The sequence below is a fragment of the Varanus komodoensis genome, unplaced genomic scaffold (genome assembly GCF_004798865.1).
Source record: "Varanus komodoensis strain SLA01 unplaced genomic scaffold, ASM479886v1 scaffold1, whole genome shotgun sequence".
Lineage (NCBI taxonomy): Eukaryota > Metazoa > Chordata > Lepidosauria > Squamata > Varanidae > Varanus > Varanus komodoensis.
In genome coordinates, this window is record NW_025335268.1 from 8,228,272 (window position 1) to 8,250,556 (window position 22,285).

The 22,285-nt window shown below is 39.4% G+C and overlaps 1 protein-coding gene across 1 annotated transcript in view; it reads right to left on the minus strand.

Annotated features, from left to right (window-relative positions):
* The window catches only part of CDC42BPA (CDC42 binding protein kinase alpha), a 190,801-nt gene that overhangs the window by 14,386 nt on the left and 154,130 nt on the right, over positions 1-22,285 (minus strand). The window contains exons 25-35 of the mRNA XM_044450310.1: positions 21,153-21,258; positions 19,278-19,414; positions 16,453-16,592; positions 14,554-14,635; positions 13,648-13,864; positions 12,829-12,891; positions 11,449-12,042; positions 9,848-9,945; positions 4,986-5,070; positions 3,245-3,368; positions 1,792-1,909 (exon numbers count right to left, since the gene is read on the minus strand). Coding sequence (XP_044306245.1) covers positions 1,792-1,909; positions 3,245-3,368; positions 4,986-5,070; positions 9,848-9,945; positions 11,449-12,042; positions 12,829-12,891; positions 13,648-13,864; positions 14,554-14,635; positions 16,453-16,592; positions 19,278-19,414; positions 21,153-21,258 — 1,764 coding nt within the window. The remainder of the gene's footprint in view (positions 1-1,791; positions 1,910-3,244; positions 3,369-4,985; positions 5,071-9,847; positions 9,946-11,448; positions 12,043-12,828; positions 12,892-13,647; positions 13,865-14,553; positions 14,636-16,452; positions 16,593-19,277; positions 19,415-21,152; positions 21,259-22,285) is intronic.

A 22,285-nucleotide genomic window follows, 5' to 3' on the forward strand; every position in this document is an offset into this window, starting at 1 on the left:
TTCTCTAAGGAGCTGCATCCAGCAGGCACTTCTACCAGTGGGCAACAACAGACTTGTTTCAGCATTGTGACTGATTTATGATACACACGTACCACTTTAATCCTGACAAGGCATAGAGATCAGATCCTCCCTCAAGCACAGAGGGCACAAACTTTTATCATTCCTAAATTCAAATTAGGATGGCTTAATTTTTGTAGGAAAAATGGAAACACTTTCTGCCATTTTTTTAAAAAATAAAGCAATTAAAGTTCAAGATAATTGTTGCATATAATTCATTTAATATGCACAAATGTATATCAATGACACTAGCTTAGCGTTCAATTTTCATTGAAATTTATTTGTATACAAATAGCCTTCCAAAGAAGTTATATAGTAATTGCTAAGATGTTCTTGCAAACACCTGAATATGTTTTTACCTTATTTTATCAGAATGATGCTCAACTTGCATGCTATTTTTAAGAAGATAAAATAGGCACAACAATAAACTATACAACTATTTATGAGTGACCTTCTGAGCCCTAATGAACTACCATTTACCATGTCAGGGTAAATTATGGAAAACGATGGATATTTATGAAAACAAACATTAGGCCTCAGGGTCTGATATTTAGGATGTCATCATGCTAGAGGACCTTTGCGAAGGGCAGTCTATTATGCAGAGAAACCCTGGGCTGTGCATTTAAGAAGAGCAGGGTAGTTCAAATGAGACAAAAACAATAAGCTGTATTTTAGCACCTGCCAAGATTCCTCTTCCCTCTAATTTCCTCTACTGGACTCAAATAATGAAAGCATTAAGGGAAAGAAAACATTAGGATTTTGTATATAACCGAGCAGGGTACAGAATACAAAGCTTTGGAGGAGAAACAAGCAACTGGTAGAAATAACCATTCATACCAGAGGGGTCACTGGTATGACCTGGCAGCCAGTAGACCCAACCTTTTTGCTACGTCAAAAAATTGTCATGAGGGATAAAGCTGTCAAAGGTCACAAGTTGTAATAGCTATGCAGTCCCTCTCAGATCAAAGCAGCATGGTTCTGAATACCAGTAGCTGAGGACATTCTGCTTGCCAGTTTCCTGCAGGTATTCGGTTTTCCACTGAATTGGACTAGATGGGCCAATCCAGAGGGCTGGCTCTTCTTACTTTCTTATTCAAAGGATGGAAAGTGAGTAATGTTTTTGCCAGGTAAAAAGAGAATATTACTCAGCAGGCCAAGAACAGTAGCATAAGCTACTGTGAGGTGGGTATTGTGATGGAGAGATGGGCCCAATGTTGGCAATGTTAGATGTGGAACCAATTTATTCAGTAGATGCAGCCAGTACAATTCAACTATACATCCTACTCGGGAGTAGAAAACACAAGCATCTCTAGAACACTTGGGCATCACTAGTTGTGAGTGCCACTTAGTGGGATTTGCACTCCATGTTCACTCTGTGGCACGCCCACAGTTTAAAATTTCCACTTAACTTTTTACATTTTCAATTAAAATTTCCTTAAGTGATGACTGCTTGGAAAGAACTCTATCTGAGATCCTGGCAAAGTACTTGCAGTCAGAATACATATTACAGGACAAGCTGAAACAACAGTTTCCAATGTTTGTATGATCTGGGTTAGGTCTTTGCAGGTTGGAAAATTTGCCAAAACTCATTCTCAAATCCCTGACTTTGAAGGTTACTTCTCATTTGATTACAGTCTTAGAATTGTTTAACTTACAACCTGATGCCCAAGCGTTCATTTTATTTCCTTTATGCATCTGTTACAGATATTTGTGGACATACTGTCATATGCTTACCATAGGTAGGTCTTTGAGGATCTGTATGCCATCTCCTGGGCCCATGTGTGCTATATGGTTAAAGTTAGTTGGGTTAGAAATTAATTTATTTCTCATTTCTGGATCTCGTAGCATCTCCCTGTAAGAGAAAATATTCAGGTCAGGTAGTCTTTTCATGAGGATATTGCTTATTTTAAAAAGAAAGCTGGAATTTATTTTTCATATCAGTTACACTAAAACAGAAATCAATAAGCCAAATATCTGGCCAGTTTTCAAAGGAGAACTTTTAACTTCTGATGTTGATTCTATGCCAGCTCTCAGCCTGATGAAAGGGGAAAGGGTCAGGAAGAACAGAAGTTGGCTTAAAGGCTTGACACCCCATGCCCATTAAAAAAATCCATATGGTTACTGAGACTCAGAGTGCACTACGAGAGGGAGCTGAGACAACATTCAAGAAAAGGTGTAGAAGCGGGCTCAGTGATGACCTGGTGCTGCACAGATGGAAGCAGAGATGAAGGACAGAAGAAAAAAAGAAGAAGAATTAGAAGAATATTGCACTACCCTTCACATTTTACTGTCACAACAATTTCAAGAGCTTGCAGAGAAAGGTGCTAATGCATTGGAGAATATAGAATAATATTTTTAGAGATTTCTAAGCATTTTAGAAAAATAAAAGGTTATGGTGCTTTAGTGTGGTGCCAGCGTTATGTTTGGTGCTGGTCTATGAACTGGACAGAAGGAAAAGCAGATGACCTTGGCACATCACCAGTAAATGGCTGGTGACTTGAGCACAAGCATATTCAGTTTCTTAACGTTTACTTCCCCACCACAATTATGTATAAACTTGAACAGGTAGACAGAGCGCTTGGCTAGAAACACTGAAGTATTAGACCTGCTTTTATTGAAAATATTTTCTTCAAATTATTCTTTCTCATATTTGTTCATATACCCTGAAACACCATCTTTCAAGTTGAGTCCTCTGTTACCTGAAAGTTACACCAGACTTGGCTATTAAGTTATTACTACCAACAGAATATGGGGGAATATTACAGAAAATGGGATGGGAATTGCCCAAGAAGTGAAATATTGGAACTAGACTCTGAAAGCAATATATATGCATAATTAGCAATGTAATCTTCTTTTGTAAAACTTTTTATTATCAATCTTTATATATACAGTATATGCACACGCACACACACAAATGTACATATATACAATACATGGAGGCATGCATTCCGAATTACAATAGCTGTTTTCCACAAATGTTTACTGTAAAGTGGGTTTAAATATTCAGACCGACATTTATACAAATTATATATAAAGGATAAATATACGGAAAGAGAGACAAATAGCTGAACGCATGGCTCAGAAAGCAACTTTTTCTAACAAACAGAAAAACTACATTGGCAGCAGACAAGCAAGTCTTCAGGGCCTACAGGCATGTACAGAAGACAAGTACAAGTTGAATACCGACCTCCTCTGTTGCATCCTCTCCTCCTCAGGCACTCTGAACGAGTAACGCCGCTTATTGTTGATATTTCGAACCATTTGCTTCCGGCTGTTATCTGATGTTTCAGGAACCACCAGTTCATCACCCTCTGTAAACAACATGAAACAACCCAGAAGATTCTACATTAACTTACTTAATAAAATGTTTAGAATATATTAGGCTTTGTAATCTTCTCCCTTAGGAGGTTGTTATCTAAAGAGTGCCCCAGGGAAATTATGCAAAATGAATGCATAGGTGAAGAAACCAGAAATGCATTGCAATACTGAAATTTTATGTTAATTACAAATAATACATGGAAACAATCATTGCATGTTTTTAAAAAGAAAATTATTTGGACAGGAAAAATGTTGAGCTTACAAGTGATGAAGAATAAGGCATATTTAACCCTTTGCCTGTCCACTATTTTTATACTGCAAATCGCCCCTCTATGGCATTTTCTCCTGTGGGTTCACATATGAACATAACAACATAAGAAAAGCCATGCTGGATCAGACCAATCCAGTCCAGTAGTGCACTTGATTCTTCTAGCAGGATGTCTATAAGAGATCTACCTGCCCAAGCTCCTTAGCAACTGGTTTATGCAGGCATGTACCAAAAAAGATCGTTCTTTTCAGAGGCTGAGGTTGCAGCCTTAATTTACACAGAAGGCCACAAAGGAAAACAGGTACCTGTAGCGGTTGCAAGACTAAGTTCTGCGTGCAACAGATGCTGTATGCAACATCCACTTTTCATCTGGGATTTGTTTCTGATTTTCTGAAGCAAAGTCTATTTTAAAGAAGCTGTTCTTAAATGATAATGGTAACTATACTGATATCTATAACAGTTAGTGTTGTAATTACTGGATTTTTAAAAATGTGAGGCTTTGTTTGTGATCTTAATGGATTAGATCAGACAAAAGCCTGCCAGAGGCAGACAGAAAGGCTGCTTAAGTTAGAAGGAGGCTTTAATTCAGAAGAGCTTTTCCACTGTCTGAATGGGGAAGAAGGAAGTCTTTGCCAATCCGCCCCCAACTTCGCCCCCCTTTATGCCTGCACCAGAAGGTTGGGAGATCCCTGTAAGTGTGGGCATCTGGCACTTGGTGCAGCAGAGAGATGAAAGGATTGGCCAGCAGGAGTTTTCTGAGCAGTACTCTGCTGGGAATGCTCCTGGCTGTGGAACAAAAACTCTGGATTCCCCTCCCTCCCCCACTGTATGGCAAAGTGTTAGTCCAGAAGTTTGAGAAATATTAGTAAATCTTACATTTATCTGTGGAAAAATAAGCAGAACCGAATGCATCTAAAAACCACAAGTGCTAACAAACTGAAAAAATAGATTTCAAAGTTAATTATGCTGAAGCACTAGAAATAATGGGTGACTGAAACAGAAATTTATTAAATAAGCTTGTCCTACCCGCAATGCCAAAGTCTTTAGTTTCTCAGCTACGCAACAATTATGTGTCCATAATTTTGTTACCAACCTTGGAGAAAAGTGCCTTTATCTACTGAAAGATAAAATGCTCGTGAAGCCAAGAAAAAGCCCCAGGGATTGAATCTAGCCCATCGGCAAGATGCCATTCTATTCTAGATTATTCAAAATATTTCTAGGCAGAGCCTTCCCACATTTTTTGGCTCTTAAAGGTCAAGAGCCTTCCCACATTTTTTGATCATTCCCACATTTTTTAAAATGAAGGGTTACATTAATGCAGCTAAAATACGATTTTACTTACCTGCCATCTTGTTTTTAAAATATATTAACCTAATTGTTTCTAGTCCCAGAACATTGAGTGATCCTTCTGTGTTCAAAGGACGTACCTAAAAGCACAGGAGTTATAACTACTTTAGTGGGAAAAAAGCTGTCAAAAAAACCTGCATCAAAATTCTCAAAAAACTATACAGAACAATTAATAACAACAGGATTCTAACAAAACAGAAACTTAATACTGAAAAGATATAGAAACTTTCATGAAGAAAAAAAGAGGAAGCATAATAATTTACTAATATATAAACAGAACATTATCTTATACATCACAGTTGATCGAACATGCACATCAAGTAGGAAACCAGTTTACCCTTTCTGGAATCTATTTAACAGAACGTACATTTTAATGCAGGTAGGATTCAACACATGTTTCAAATCATGTTATTCATTGCAATTGAGGACCCTTTCCTAGATTTGACAGATACCATAGCATCAATAATACAAATCACTCTCCTTTCGGAAGTAAGCATTAAAAATCAAAATGGTCATAAAGGTTAACTACAGATTAAAGATCAAGGCACTGTATTAAGATTATCAGCCCATGGACAGTGCCAAAAGGCGAAAAGATATGATGCTGGAAGATGAGCCCCTCAGGTCGGAAGGTGTTCAATATGCTACTGGGGAAGAGCGGAAAACGAGTACTAGTAGCGCCAGAAAGAATGAAGCGACTGGGTCAAAGCCGAAAGGACACTCAGTTGCAGATGTATCTGGTGGTGAAAGGAGAGTCCAATGCTGTAAAGATCTATACTCTATAGGAACCTGGAATGTAAGATCCATGAATCAAGGCAAGCTGGATATGGTCAAACAAGAGATGACAAGACTGAACATCGACATCTTAGGAATCAGTGAACTAAAATGGACAGGAATGGGTGAATTTAATTCAGATGACCATCATGTATACTACTGCGGGCAAGAATCCCTCAGAAGAAATGGAGTAGCCTTCATAGTCAATAAAAGAGTAGGAAAAGCAGTACTGGGATACAATCTCCAAAATGAAAGCATGATCTCAGTTTGAATCCAAGGCAAACCATTCAACATCACAGTAGCATTCTTGGATGAAACTGATTATCTGGACCCATTTAGTCCGGCTTCAGACCTGGGTAAGGCACTGAATCTGCCTTGGTCACCCTGTACGATGACCTGTGCAGGGAGAGAGACAGGGGGAGTGCGTCCCTGTTAGTTCTCCTGGAACTCTCAGCAGCTTTTGATACCATCGACCATGGTATCCTTCTGAATAGGCTAGTGGGATTGGAAGTTGGAGGCACCGCGTGGCGGTGGTTCCGCTCCTATCTCAACGGCTAATTTCAGAAGGTGGTGTTGGGGGACTATGGCTCTGCGCCATGGCAGTTATGCCATGGAGTTCCGCAGGGGTCCATTTTGTCCCCCTTGCTATTCAACATCTACATGAAACCGCTGGGAGAGGTCATCAGGAGGTGTGGGCTGCGGAATCATCAGTATGCTGATGATACCCAGCTCTACCTCTCATTTTCCACCAATCCAGGTGAGGCAGTGGCTGTGCTGAACTGGTGCCTGGCCGAGGTAATGGGCTGGATGAGGGCCAATAAACTGAAGCTCAATCCAGACAAGACGGAGGTCCTGTTGGTGGGTGGTTCGGGCCTCAGGATGGGGGACTTGGGCCTTGTCCTAAATGGGGTTGCACTCTCTCTGAGGGACGGGGTTCGCAGCTTAGGAGTGCTCCTTGACCCTGAGCTGTCTTTAGAAGCTCAGGTGACGGCGGTGGCAGGAGCACTTTCTTTCAGCTTCGGCTGATCCATCAGCTGCGTCCCTTCCTGGAGAATGACTGCCTGGCGACAGTGACACGCGCGTTGGTAACTTCCCAATTAGATTTCTGCAACACGCTCTATGTGGGGCTACCCTTGAAGATGTTCCGGATACTTCAATTGCTGCAGAATAGAGCTGCCAGGCTGCTGACGGGGCTGGGCGTTGTTCTCATATAACCCCAGTTCTCTGTCAGCTCCACTGGCTCCCCATTGAAGTCTGGGCCCAAATCAAGGTGTTGGTTATGATCTATAAAGCCCTCAACGGCTTGGGTCCTGGGTATCTAAAGGAACGCTTGCGTCCATATATGCCCTCCCGCCCCTTGAGATCAGCAACAGATGCCCTTCTCCGGGAACCCTTTGTGAATGGTATTAGGAGGGTGAGTATCCGGAGGAGGGCCTTCTCTGTGGTGGCGCCCCACCTATGGAACGCGCTCCCCAGAGAGGTCCATCTGGCGTGGTCGTTATTTGTTTTTCGGCGCCAGGCTAAGACCTTTTTATTTAAAACTTATTTTAAGTGTTAATTTTGTAGGATTTAAAAAAATTTCAAGCCGAGATGCACCGGGTTTTAATATTTTTATTGTATAACTTTGTTTTTGTTGTAAGTCACCCCGAGGCTTTGTTGCGATGGGGGCAGCATAAAAATGTTTTAAATAAATAAATAATAGTCCAAGTTTATGCCCCAACTACTGGTGCTGAAGAGGCTGAAGTTGACCGGTTCTATGAAGGCCTACAACACCTTCTAGAATTAACACCAAAAATGATGTCCTTATCATCATGGGGGATTGGAATACTAAAGTAGGAAGCCAAAAGATAACTGTAATAACAGGCAAGTTTGGCCTTGGAGTACAAAATGAAGCAGGGCACAAGCTGGTAGAATTTTGTCAAGAGAATACGCTGGTCATAGCAAACACTCTTTTCCAACAACCCAAGAGACGACTCTACACATGGACATCACCAGACAGTCAACACAGAAATCAGATTGACTATGTGCTCTGCAGCCAAAGACGGAGAAGCTATATACAGTCCGTAAAAACTAGGCCAGGAGCTGACAGTGGCTCAGATCATGAGCTTCTGGTTGCAAAATTTAGGCTTAAATTGAAGAAAGTAGGGAAAAGCACTGGGCCACTCAGGTATGACCTAACTCATATTCCTGATGAATATACAGTAGAGGTGACAAATAGATTTAAGGAATTAGATATGATAGACAGAGTGCCTGAACGACTTTGGATGGAGGTTCGCAACATTGTATAAGAGGTAGCAACTAAAACCATCCCAAGAAAAAGAAATGCAAGAAAGCAAAATGGCTGTCTGAGGAAGCTTTACAAATAGCTGAGGAAAGAAGGGAAGCGAAAGGCAAGGGAGAAAGAGAAAGATACACCCAACTGAATGCAGAATTCCGGAGAATAGCTAGAAGAGATAAGTGCAAAGAAATAGAAGAAAACAATAGAATAGGAAGGACCAGAGATCTCTTCAAGAAAATTGGAGATATGAAGGGAATGTTTCATGCAAAGATGGGCATGATAAAGGACCAAAATGGCAGGGACCTAACAGAGGCAGAAGAGATTAAGAAGAGGTGGCAAGATTACACAGAAGAACTATACAAGAAAGAGCTTAACTTCCCTGATAACCAAGATGGGGTGGTCACTGACCTCGAGCCAGACATCCTGGAATGTGAAGTGAAATGGGCCTTAGGAAGTCTGAGCAACAACAAAGCTAGTGGAGGTGACAGTATTCCAGCTGAGCTATTCAAAATCCTAAAAGACGATGCAGTAAAATTGCTACACTCGATATGCCAGCAAACTTGGAAAACCCAACAGTGGCCACAGGATTGGAAAAGGTCAGTTTACATTCCTATCCCAAAGAAGGGCAATGCCAAAGAATGTTCAAGCTACTGCACCATTGCACTCATTTCACATGCTAGCAAAGTTATGCTCAAAATCCTACAAGCTAGGCTCCAGGAGTATGTTGACCGAGAACTACCAGAAGTACAGGCAGGACTTTGAAGAGGGAGAGGAACTAGAGATCAAATTCCCAACATGCGCTGGATCATGGAGAAAGCTAGGGAGTTCCAGAAAAACATCGACTTCTGCTTCACTGATTATACTAAAGCCTTTGATTGTGTGGATAACAACAAATTGGGCAAGTTCTTAAGGAGATGGCAGTACCAGACCATCTCATTTGTCTCTTGAGAAACCTATATGCAGATCAAGAAGCAACAATGAGAATTGGACACGGAACCACTGATTGGTTCAAAATTGAGAAAGGAGTTCGGCAAGGCTGTATACTGTTGCCCTGCCTATTTAACTTATATGCAGAGCCCATCATGAGAAAGGTGGGGCTAGATGAATCACAAGTTGGAATTAAGATTGCCGGAGAAATATCAACAACCTCAGATATGCAGATGATACCACTCTAATGGCAGAAAGTGAAGTGGAACTAAAGAGCCTCTTGATGCAGGTGAAGGAGGAGAGCGCAAAAGTTGGCTTGAAACTCAACATTAAGAAAACTAAGATCATGGCATCCAGTCCTCTCACTTCCTGGCAAATAGATGGGGAAGAAATGAAGGTAGTGACAGATTTTATTTTCCTGGGCTCCAAGATCACCGCAGACAGGGACTGCAGCCAAGAAATTAAAAGACGCTTGCTTCTGGGGAGGAAAGCTATGGCCTTGAGTCTGGGCCCTGAGTTCAGAGGAGCTCAGTGTTGGACCCCCCAAGATCCCCCAAGACAATCTCAGGGGGTCATAGGATTGTGTCATCAATATCCAAAGAGGAAAGAATATGCCTTAGTAGAATTATGCTCATATTTACTCTTTTCCTGTGGTGGCATTATCCATAGTCCATAAACCGTGCTTAAAACACAAACTTTAACAGCCATGGTTATCAAACCATCCTAATTCTGATTCTAACTTACTTCTTTGTAAGAATGAAACCATACATAAGCTATTGACATGCCAATCTTAATTATTAGCTTACTTCTCTCAAAAGCTAGTTTGGGGCCATCAGTGCCTTCACTACTCAGCTCAATTTCCAATATAATTTTTGAGTTACCTTCTTAAGGGGGATAGTTTGAATCCACTCCATGGAGTTCACGTCAAATATATCAACTGCATTTTCACTGTATAGTGAGAGGTATGGTGCATTGTAACCTAGGAAGAAGTGCAAAGAATCATCTGAGTAATTCAAACATGGTATTTGTCAGCATGTGCTAAAGATTACAAGGCTGTCACTTCTCAACATAACAACCTCTACAGATAGCTTAGTGATAAATTCTTTCTAATTAAACTAAAGCCTAGCTTTAATTAACATTTCTTTAACAAACTTCTAATGATTATTTGGGAAATAACTCCTTTGACAACAAAGCATTATGATTGGAATACAGATCCTCGTCACATTCTCCCGTTTTGAAAATGAGTCAATATTTACTTCCCACTGATAAAACGTCATACCTATTAACTGAGGTGCAAATTCCAATTTGGTGGAAATTCCTATTTGAAAAGGGTCTCAGGGACTATATTACAAAAATGAGCAGGATTATGAGCATTAGAAGCAGGCCAAGGACAGAGCAGGTACAACCAAATCAAAGTGGGTGGATTCAGATATAATTTTATATGGGCATTTTCTCAACAAACACTTCGGTAATTCTATGTGTGCCTACTTGAAAATAAGCTCCAGAAACAGGCATTTAAAATGCAAGCTTCCTATTTCTACACCTTCTCCTTACAGATCTGGCTTTAAAGGTATTTACATTCTAAATATTCTGCTCTTTGAGATATTTAATGTTGAAATGCGTTTAAATCCCTCTCTTATCTCTGTGCACTGATTAGAGAAAGAGCCAGGATTTCAGCTTTGTGCTGCAAGAAAGGCTGCCTTCCTTCAGCAATGGTACCTTCGATCAGTGAGTGGCGGTCTCCTAAACAGTGATGGAGGGAGAAGGGTTAGGACCTAAAGAAAAAGTTTGTGGGCTAGAGGTCCCCCATCCTTGCACTAGCCACTTAACAGTGTATTAAAACAAGTCTTTTGATTTGGGAATTTATTTTAATTGTGAACTCATTACTTATAAATCAGAATCAGTGCAGTATTTACTAATAATCTTGCTCATGCTTTAATACTGATACTTATACTGATACAGCTTTTGTCATGACAACTATTGTCAGTCTGGTCTACTGGACTTTACTTACCTTAGATAGGAATATAGGCAGCATCCAGCCACAGTTTGCCATGATGTCAACTATGGCTATCAAAAAGTGGTGTCCTTCTTCCAAATCAGGGCAAAATCGAAACCCAATCCAAACCATGCTTTATGATTGTTTCGGGAAGACAGGTTACCACAGGTTGACAATTTGGACATTATATACAAATTCAATTACTGCTAAACTGGAAATGGAATCCGTAGGTATGAGGAAAGGAGGTACAGGAAACATGTTTGCACCATGTTCACAATAATCTGAATTGAACCATGGCATTAAAGTCACATATTAAAAAGCCCTTTCTTACACATAAGATCACATCCTCATGAAACCTGGCAAGGCTGTCACCCTGTTGAAAAAGCATGGAGTATACACCTGAACATTAACCAAATTTTGTAAGTTTTCTCCAAGCCATGACAAGAAATGAAACTCCACTGCATTAATACAAGGAGAGGAACTTACAGGAGGAGGAAGGTGTTGCAGGCCACATCAGTTCCTGTTGTCTAGACCTTCGACCTTGACAGTCCACATAAACCCCAACGCTGCTAAAACACAGCAGGTATTCCTTATTTGAGATTTCAACTGCACAGATGGCATCAGTTGGCTGTTGTGCAATGAATGATAGTGTGTGATCATCTGGGTGAAGCAAACTATGTGGATTTCCTTCTCCATGCAATGGGTATTTTAAGAATCCTGACTGGTAACCAACACAAAGCCGCTCACTGAAGATTGCCATCCACTGGACATTCCCAGCCACTTGGATCTCTTTAATCTTTTTGTGACGCGCTTTGCTGTGATTTAGTTCATAGCAGAGGACTTGTCTTTTCATTGCCACACACAGGCAGGTAAGGGCTCCATGGCGCACTTGTCCGGAAACTATGGTCTGGCAACCCTTTGTCTCTGCCAATTTATAAAAATCAGTTTCTCGTCCATCGAGGGCTGCCATAGGGAATAGCCGCACATGCCGGTTTCGTCCTGAGATCACTGCAATAAGCTGTTCGTTTGGGATGAGTTCAATCTGATGAACTTTCTTACTGTCACCAACACGGATTATCTCTGCAAAATTAAAAACTCCTGTCAGTGTGTCTTCCTACTTAAGTGCAGGTGAGTAATATGAAGAGACAAAGATGTTTTTCTAGAATACCATATAGGCAAGTAATGAATTTTTTCCTGAGCCACATTTGCCTAATTTCTGCTACCCGTCAACTGGCCCTCTTGCCATTCTCAGTACCCATTTACCAAGCTTTGTCTTCTCTCCCCACTTTGTCCTGTTGGACTTGGCATATTTTGAGAAGAAGTCATAGGATAAAGTGGAGAGGAGGATAATTATGCAAGTCACCTTGGGTTCCTTGCAAGGTGGTATATAATAAATGAATGAATACATAATACATACATACATGCATATAATTTCAATGTTCTAGATAGAATGGATGCTTGAACTGAAAATATGTTGAATTTTCAGCACATTCATACTTACTGGTAATGGAAAAACAGGTACTCTCTTCATGTTAACAACATGTTAACTTAGCCCTATCAATGCTAATCTTATATATCATAATTCTGGGTGTAAGGAACTGCTATGGCAGCATCACTCTCTAGAAATAGGATTCTAATTCTGTAAGCCGTGTAAAGGAGAAGTCTGGGTTCCAATCCACCCACACAATACAGATTGAAGGAAACAATAGAGAACAGTTTGAACAGAGAAATACAGCAGTGCATTTACTAAAAATAATTTTAGAAACTTAAACTGATACAAGATGGAACTAGAAGGGGCTGAAAGGAGTAAATATACAGTTTATTATTTCAGCTACCCACATTTCAAACAGAACCATGTATGCTTACCATCCTTGGTTACATGCACCACAAATAACCCTTCTTCATTGCCCAGAGCTATTCTTTCATGATCTGTGATAGTTAAGGGGAAAAAAGGGAGGAGGCTAAGTGAACACACATGCTGATAAGATTAAAAATAGTAAGAAGAAATAATATTTTTAAAAGCCAGTTTAATTATTAGAAATTTGCAATTTACTTTCATTTAGTACTTTTCAATGTTTCCAATTCCTCTGAATAGCTGAAACACTATGAATCTTATTCCTAGAACTATTCTTATTTTAGTCATATAATTATTTGGAACATTTAAGTAGAAAACTAATTTTGTAACAAAAAGATTTTAATAAACAAGTGTAAACTACAACAGAGGTGAACCCCACTCACCTGTAATGAGTGGAAACTCCAAAATGTTAAGAACAAACTACATTTACTCATAAATGAGTTCATATTTTTCCTACTTTGATCCATATTAAACAGCTATGTTCTACCATAAGCAATACTTTCATAAACAATTTTTCCCTTTTAAACTTTTCTCACTAGATAAATTCTTTATATGCTAGATTATTTCTGGCCGTTTAGGCTGAAGTCAAATACACATTTTCCAGGGTGTAGGTCTCTACATGTTTATTTCTGAGTAAACATGCAAAGGATTGCTATGTTAGTCATAACTTTTTAATACAGGGTCTTAATTCTGTCTAAGACAGAGGTAATTTAATGCCCTGGTGTGCATTTGAGATGTCTTCTCTCTGGAACCAAACAACTATTTCTTATCACAATTGGAGTTAACATTAAGGTACCGTGGAGTGTTATTGTGGGCAACCAGAAGCATACCTATGATTGCTGCTGCCTGGGTGGTTTTAATGAGGGGCAAGGTGCTGTCATAGGCCTCTTTAGGAGCATAGACAGAGCGATCTTTGAGCTTGTTCTTCTTTAAAATCCTGTGCAATTCATTCAGGACTCCTACCCATTTGCTCTTTTCATTCTCACTGTCAGCTAGGATCAGGATTGAACACTTGTTACTGGATGCCGATAGCTGGGAAGCTGTAACCTGGAAAAGTTATAGATATGTTTGTATTTTTAAAGTGATTCATCCTTTAAAAGGCAGGATATAAATATACAAAATAAACAGAGAGAAAAACAGATTCCTTGGCATTTATGATGCACAGCTAAACAATACCCTTAGCTGTTCAGTATAGTTTGAACTATGCTTGTAGTCAACAATAAGCTGAGGAACTGCCCAAGAATAAAACTCAGGAACTTGAAGTGGCCTAGCAGTAGCTGGATTGACTCTGGTTTGAATCTCTCCTCATCCAAACATGACACACAATCATTGATTTTGGGTCAGTCAGACTCTCAATTTAGCCTATTTCTCAAGGTAGCTGAGGGGGTTAAAATGGAAGGAGAAAGTCATAGATGCTGCCCTAAGATCCTCTGGAAAAAGTCAGGATAAAACTTAATAAAGCTAATTAGTAAAGATAAGGAATACCAGGAAAGGCTGTGTTTGTTTATAAGTACATAGCTTGTTCCTGGCCTGCTGGCTAGATCAGGAACTGCACCATTTCCTAGAGCACTACAAATCAGAATGTGGAGACATTTTCATGCTTGAAAGAATTACAGGATACTCAAAACTGTACTGAAAAACAGAGATAATTTTCTGATATTAAAGGAAGTGAAAATGAAAACTAAGACTGGCTCATGTTACTTATTCATAACATGCTTCAACCATGCTTGACTTACTCTGAAGATACAGGGAATATCTTTTCGATTTGCATGGATGACATCAGAAGCCAAGACAGAACTCACCGAGAATTCTTCATCTCTTTCAGAAAGACACAAAAATTGTTCATACATAAGTAGAAGTTTGGTGCTTGTTTTCCATTAAATTTTAAGCAATAATTTTAAAATTATATAGGAACTCCATATCAATTTTATCAAAGTATTTTGATGTTTGGTTCAGCAGAAACACATAGGTCTGACTTATGTGTATCTTTTACTTCTTCATGTAAGATTTCATTGCAGAAAATCTACCATTTTTTTTGATCGATTAATTGGTTAAAATTCAAGGGCTAAGGTCAGCTGGTTTTCCATCAAAGCATGTAAAAGCTTCTCCAAAACTCTGCAATACGAAACTCATTCTGACTAGACAAACTTTAACTCACTACAAACTATAATGCAACTATAATGCATGTTTTAATTAAATAATTTTATTTTAAATTTATTTTAAATAAAATTTAATTAAATAAACCATCCCACATCAAAATGTCAATGTTCTTGAAGATACCTGGGGCCTTTCAGACCAGGAATGAGCAGCCTATAGCCTCAGGGTACATGAGACCCTCATGCTGAGGCATGTGGTGACAGCATATAAAAGCTTTAAATAAATAAAAATAAATAATAAATCTTCTTTTTGGCCCACATTGTCCCAAAATTGTTATTATTTTATTTTATTATTTATTGAATTTGTTTAAAAGCATCTTGCTCCCTAGGTGGCCATTCCAATAATAAGTACCAGTAAAATATCATTAAATAATACCAACAAAATGTAAAATCAGAATAAAATAGAACAGGTAAAATCATAATATACATAATTAAAAATGTATATTTGAATACATATATATGCAAAATATGTTGCTGTCATGCTACCAAAGTTTAGTGGTAGCGGAGAAAAGCTACAATATCATATTGGCTAACTGCAATATCACATTCCCCAGGATGTTTGGTAATGTGATGTTACATTAAAGCATGGCTCATGCTCCCTGTGTGTCTTGGTTTAATGTAAGCACGTGATGTTAGCTTCTGTACCCTACATAATAGCCCACCCATTATAGAAGTAAGTATTAATGAAAAGAGGCTGTTGTCCTTATATATTTACTTGGAAGTTGGTCATGTTTATGCCCAAGTAAATGTTTTCACAGCATGCAAAATAGCAATCATGATGATAATACTAAAAACATCAATAAAGATAAGGATGTTGATGATGAGAACATGAATCTCCATGGATGTCATTATGACTGGATTGTTTTGAATGACCCTTCCCTGGCTTTTTTCCAGCATAATGAGAAACAGAGCATACTTCTTTCACTTCTACGTACATCTAAATACGGGTATAAGGTTTATACTGGATTCTATAAAATTCAACATAAATAAGCTTCTGTTTGCAATATTGCATGTGAGGGATCCATCGCTACGGTTAAGCATATAGTGGATTTTATGTGTCTAGGTTCTCTGCAACCTCTATGCTTGGGTAAAGACTTGTGTTCTTTCTTCCCCCTTGTACCTAGGAAGATTATTCTAACTGGTCCACTGCATATTGGCCTCAGAGCAATCATTCAGGCTCAGAGGAAATTGTTAATCTTGACATGAAACAGTAATTTCTATTATGTTTAAATTTTAGCTATCATTGCTGAACACTATTGACTAAGTCAAATAATACTTTTTCATACAGTGGCTATGGCTTTGATCTGCTACTTCTAGTACTCTCCTAATTACAGGTTAACAAAAGATCTACCTTCAAAGAAAATGACTATCAGAGACCTTTATTTTGACAACATTTAAGCTTCCAATTTGCACTATGAAGAAAGGGATGCACCTGCTGCATCTGGTACTAAAACAAAAACACCACATGCAATTTCCTACCTCATATCAAGAACCTGACTCACTACCACACTGGGTTGTGATGCTTTTCCTTCTGCTATATCATAAAGGAAGAGCTTGAAGTCACAAACAACAGCCAGGGCTCTCTGCCAGCCTTTCTTCACTCCAGCTGGTTTGGGGACCTGTAACAATCATATTCAAATAAAAGATAACTGAAATATTTTACTTCAAATTTATAGTTTCTCTTTGGAAATGCAAAATGTGCTCTCATCATTTAATGTGTAATTCAGGAAAACATCTCTCTTGCAAAACCCAAATAGACTGGATCCTGATTTAAGCAAATGCAACTGAGCCAGAAGAAACAGACTTCCCAACTCCATTCTTGTCATGGCAGCTGCTTCTCTTCCCTGAAAATGCTACACAGATGAACACAATACCTTCATAAATTGAGTTGTGGTGGAGGGGTATTCCTGAAAATCAAAGAGGGGTGTTCCTGAAAATTGGGCACTCTGATAATGGAAGGTAAGTCTTGGAACTGCTTTAAATTACTTGAGGAAGAGACGAGTGAGAAACGCACTGTGAAGGAACTACATGACACGCTGAGTAACTGAAAAAGGGACACAAGGCCAATTAAGTAACGAAAAGATAGCAAAGTTTGCAACAACGAAAGGAGAAAAGTGATAGTTGTGGGAGATGCCCTGCTGTGCAAGACAGAAAGCTCTGTATGTAGCAACAACCTAGAGAATCGCCAAGTATGTTGTCACCTTGAAGCCTAGATTAAAGATACAACCAGTTAGTTCATGCATCTCATACAACCCATTGACAAATGCCTCTTTCTTCACTTCCTCGTGGAAAAGAAGCTTTGACGATGCTAAGAACAAGAAAGCCTTCTTCAGATATATCCAAAACAAAAGACATGTGAAAGAGGAAGGTATCCAGTTCCTTAAAGTGGATGGCAGAGTGCTAACAGACAACAAGGAAAAGGCAGAGGTGTTTAATTCCTACTTTGCCTCAGTCTTCTCCCATAAGAAAATCTACAACAAAGAGGAAGTATCTGAAAGTGAGAGATGGCAGCCCAAGATTGACAGACAATAGTTAAGGAATCCCTAGATGGAATAAACGTGTTCAAATTTCCAGGGCCCAATGAATTCCATCCAAGAATCATAAAAGAGCTAGCAGAGGAACTCTCCGAACCACTGGCTATTATCTTCAATAAATCTTGGAAAACAGGAAAAGTGCCAGATGACTGGAGAAAGGCTAACATCGTCCCTATCTTCAAAAAAGGGAAAAAAGATGAACCTAGGAATGACAGTCTGACATTAATCCCTGGAAAAATTCTGGAGAAAATTATTAAAAAATCAGTCTGGAAGAATCTTGAATAAAATGCAGTGCTTAATAGAAGCCAACATGGATTTATCAAAAATAAATCCTGTCAGTCTAATTTAATCTCATTTTTTGACTGGGTTACGTTCCCAATGGACAAGGGGAACACTGTGGTTATAATCTATCTAGACTTTAGCAAATCTTTTGACATAGTGCCCCATGATATTCTGAAAGACCAATTAGCAAAAAGCGGACTAGATAGAAAAACTATCAGTGGATCCGAAATTGGCAGCTAAGAGACAAAGAGTGCTCATCAACAGCACCTTCTCAAACTGGAGGGAGGTAACTAGTAGGGTGCTACAGGGTTCAGTCGTATGCTCAGTGCTCTTCAACATCTTAATTAAGGATTTAGATGAGGAAGTACAAGGAAGGATAACCATATTTGCAGATGATACAAAACTGGGTGGAATAGTGAACACGCTAGAACATGGGTCCTCAAACTACAGCTCGCGGGCCGGATCCAGCCCACCAGGCCCATTTATCTGGCCCGCCATAGAGGTTTTGGATTCGCCACACATGTGCGCGTGGCAAAGCAGCGGCTTGCTCATGCGGAAATCATTTTGGACTCACTCAGAGAAAAGGATCTCCTTGCCCGCAAGCCAGCACCTTGCTGTGTGTGTGCCCAGTGGCAGCTTACTCGCAAGCACCTTTCAACTGGCCCCTGTTCAAAAGGTTTGAGGACCCCTGCCCTAGAAGATCCAGGGCAATCTTGATAAACTTGAATGCTGGGCTGAATGCAACAGGATGAGATTCAATAGGGACTAGTGCCAAGTCCTCCTTCTAGGAAAAAGAAACAGTACTGGGCACCAAGTTTATGGGCACCAAAATTTAAGATAGATGCAGGTAAATTAGAAAGAGTCCAGCAGAGGGCAACAAAGGTGATCCAGGGTTTGGAAACACTGCCCTATGCGGAGAGATTGAGAGAACTGGACATGTTCCATCATGAGAAGAGAAACCGGGGGGGGGGGATGATATTCCTCCAAAAGTACCTCAAAGGCTGTCACAAATAGGAAGGTCAAGATCTCTTCTTGCTGATGCCAGAGTGTAGGACATGGAATAATCCACTCAAGTTGAAATAAAACAGATTCAAGCTAAATTTGCTCACTGTCAGAGCAAAACAGCAGTGGAAACAGTTGCCTGGGGAGGTTGTGGGCCCTTCCAAACTAGAGACATTCAAGGCAAAACTGGACAGCCATCTGAGTGGGATGGTGTAAAGTGGTGTTCTGCAACAGCAGGGGGTTGGACCTTCATGGTCCCTTCCAACCCTGCTATTCCATTTGGCCCACTGGCTTAAATACCACAACTTTCTTTCAAGAAACTTTGCAAGGATGCTATAAATTCATAGACGGAGTTCCCTAGTCCTTTCTCAGAACTGTAGATCTGGGGAAAATTATGGCAGTCAGAAAAGCTTTTCAAATAATTCTGTGCTACATTATAAGCTATTGCTGTAGCTGGATCGCACGGGTTCATTTCCTGATACTTACCCTGACATGCCCTTCATAAGCAGTTCCTATGCCTTTTTGTGGGTCAATCCCCAGAGGACCCTTTGTCTGTTCCGGTGGGATTGGACACACTGCTGGAGCCTTGTCTGCACAGGTCACATGGCATGAAAATCCACACACTGGGAAGAAATATAACATTAACAACTGAGGTGTACATCATTCCTAGTTGATTATGCAACAATTAATCTAATAACCTATGAAAGTCATCTCCCTTGTCAATCACTATTTGTAGAAAATTAATTTACTAAGGCCCACTTCATATTTCACGTTGCAAATGTATCTCACAGCGAGCTCTTAACCTCTGAAAAGGAGACCTGCCTTATCTGAACCACTGGTGAGCATGTTCACTGGACAGACTGCACATAAACTCAAGTGAGAAATTTTAGAGCCCCTTAAAGAAGGGTAGGAATAATGATGTCAGGACCCATGCTTTTGCAAAAACTGAAACAGAAACAGATTCAAAACGGGAAAAAAGATTGAGAGTCCAATTAGAAACTTGGGTCAAGATAAATTTAAAGGCTAAGCAGAAACAACAACAACAACACTTATTTGGACTTTTATTTGGTCCCCCCCCCAAAACCCCCCCCCCAACAACAATGAAGTGCTAGACTGCTTATTATATCCTATGAATCACTGTTGTCTCCACATACCATCATTTTTCTATGACTGAACTGACATACATCAGTAAAAGTTTATCATAAACTGCTACGCTTCTGTTGATCAAGGAAGGCAAACTAGGTAGATTTTTACCCCACCCCGACTTTATATTTCTAGTGGAGCAGCTTTCCAGTCTCAGAGCCATGATAGTTCTTACAGGGACATGTGCACTGAAACTCTGTAGTCTTGACTGACAGAATGGTGCAATCTGTACACGACTCTTAACTGCCGGAGAGCTGAATGCTGATTCACAGTTCACAGAGGTAACAGTCATCTGAATTTGTTCAGTGCTCACACAGACTTAGAGAATGGTAAACAGTGACTGCTAAGAGCAGAGTGGGGGATTTCTCTTGGAAATGGAGATGTGAGGCTAAATGTCTAACAGAAAGGCCTGCCAAATTCTTCCACCATAGATCATACCACTCTTCTTTTCAGACTGCTAGAAAATGCAATTAAAAGTCCATAGGAATGCAGGAAGAAGTCTTTCCATACGAGATTATTTTGCTCTGTAAGGTTGGACAGGATGGGTAAAGAAAAATAGCAGCAAGCTTTTGTTGAGCATGATTAGGAGGGGGAGAAGTTTTAGAACTGAATTTGGCCTGGGACTTGCCAAAAGAAGCTAAACAACTGAGGCCAGAAGTAAACCAATGCTAAGAGAACTGTTGAATGATGTGGTTATCCCAGTCTTCAACCATGACAATGGTGTTCAGGGTAGTGGCTGAGTATTTGTAAAGAAGGCAGAGAGAAACAAACCAACATTAGTGGAATGAAACAAAAGTTTCTTTTCTTGACTGCAAGTTGGATCCTGGCTTGTTCCACAAACCACAGTTAAAACAAACTATGGTTTACTTCTTTGTGTTGCATCAAAATGTGGCCAATATGTGAAAACAAAACTGAATGATTTTGGCTCTTGCATTATTCCTCTCTTTCACTTTTAGATTAAAGTTATGCACCATATGCACCATCATATAGCCATATATGCTGGCTATAATATTACATATATTCCCTGCAATATTCCATGGTATTAAACTAAGGATATTAGCTTGTAAATCTTTTGTTTAAATACTTAAAATGTTTCATTCTCCTTGAACACAAGTATGTAAGATACAGGAACATTTGATTATTATTTATGGCTAATATAACAAAAATGATGTTATAATCTTCTGTAAGAATAAAGATACTCATATTTGTCAGTCTTACCTTCACAGGTACAGCCCTGCCTTATTAAGCCAACCATCAAAGATGTGCATTGATTGCATTTGGTAGGGGTATTAAAGGATTTCACTACAAACTGATGGGCCTTAGGCTGTGAAACAAATAGAAATAGAGGTTAGGTGCCAGGGACTTTCTTTTTAAAGAGTTGCATGTTATACATATATTAAAAGGTTTTTCTGTACTGATAAAATTAGTACTTTTTATTTTGGATAATACTAATTCCAGGCTGCCCCCATGTCTTAATATAGCTCAGTCATTATTGATTATTGTTCAGAAAACAGAATCAACATTTTGAAGAAAGCTGACACAGGTTCCAATAATCATGTCAGCTGTCACCTTGAAAAGGACACTATCAAAGTTAGAACTGTATATTTGGAGTACTTTTGAACTTTTGTGCAGCTATAAGCAATTTAATAATGAAGACCCACCCTTTTTTGGCATAAGCAGATGAACATAAAGGAACAGGACAGGTGAGAGAGTTGTGCTATATATAAAAAAAACAGACGTTTAGCTAATGGAGTAAATTAATGCTTTTTCCATCAAAGAGACAGACAGCCCTATAGTTTATACCTAAGGTAGGAATGTGTAGAAAATGAAATGTGATCTTTGCTTTATTTAGCTCCCAAGACCATTTGGTGATGATTTAACATACTTTTTCCTCCACTGCGAATGTTATATCTGAAAAAGTGTCTGTATCTATGATATGAATCAGATAATTCATAAATATGACCAGGAACCAATTTATCTCTGTCCTGTACAGAATTTTATCTTTCAGCTCTACCTAGGCAATACTGCTTCTTCCTAAACTGGGAAAAGGGATGTGGAAGAATAAAGAAGCATGCCTGGTAGATGAAACCAAAGGTCTATCTATTGTAGAATTCTGTTTCCATAGTAGTCAACAGGATACTTATGGAAAGCCCACAAACAACAGCTCCTTCTTGTTGCTGTCCTTTACAACTCACTTCCAGAGCTCATCTGCCTCTGTTCCCATGATGGAAAAGCCATCATGACTAACAGCCATTCAGTCTTATCTTCCATGCATTTGCCTATCCCTGTTTAAAGCTATCTTGGTAGTTATTACTACTTGTGACAGCTGATTCTAGAGCTTAACAAAGGAT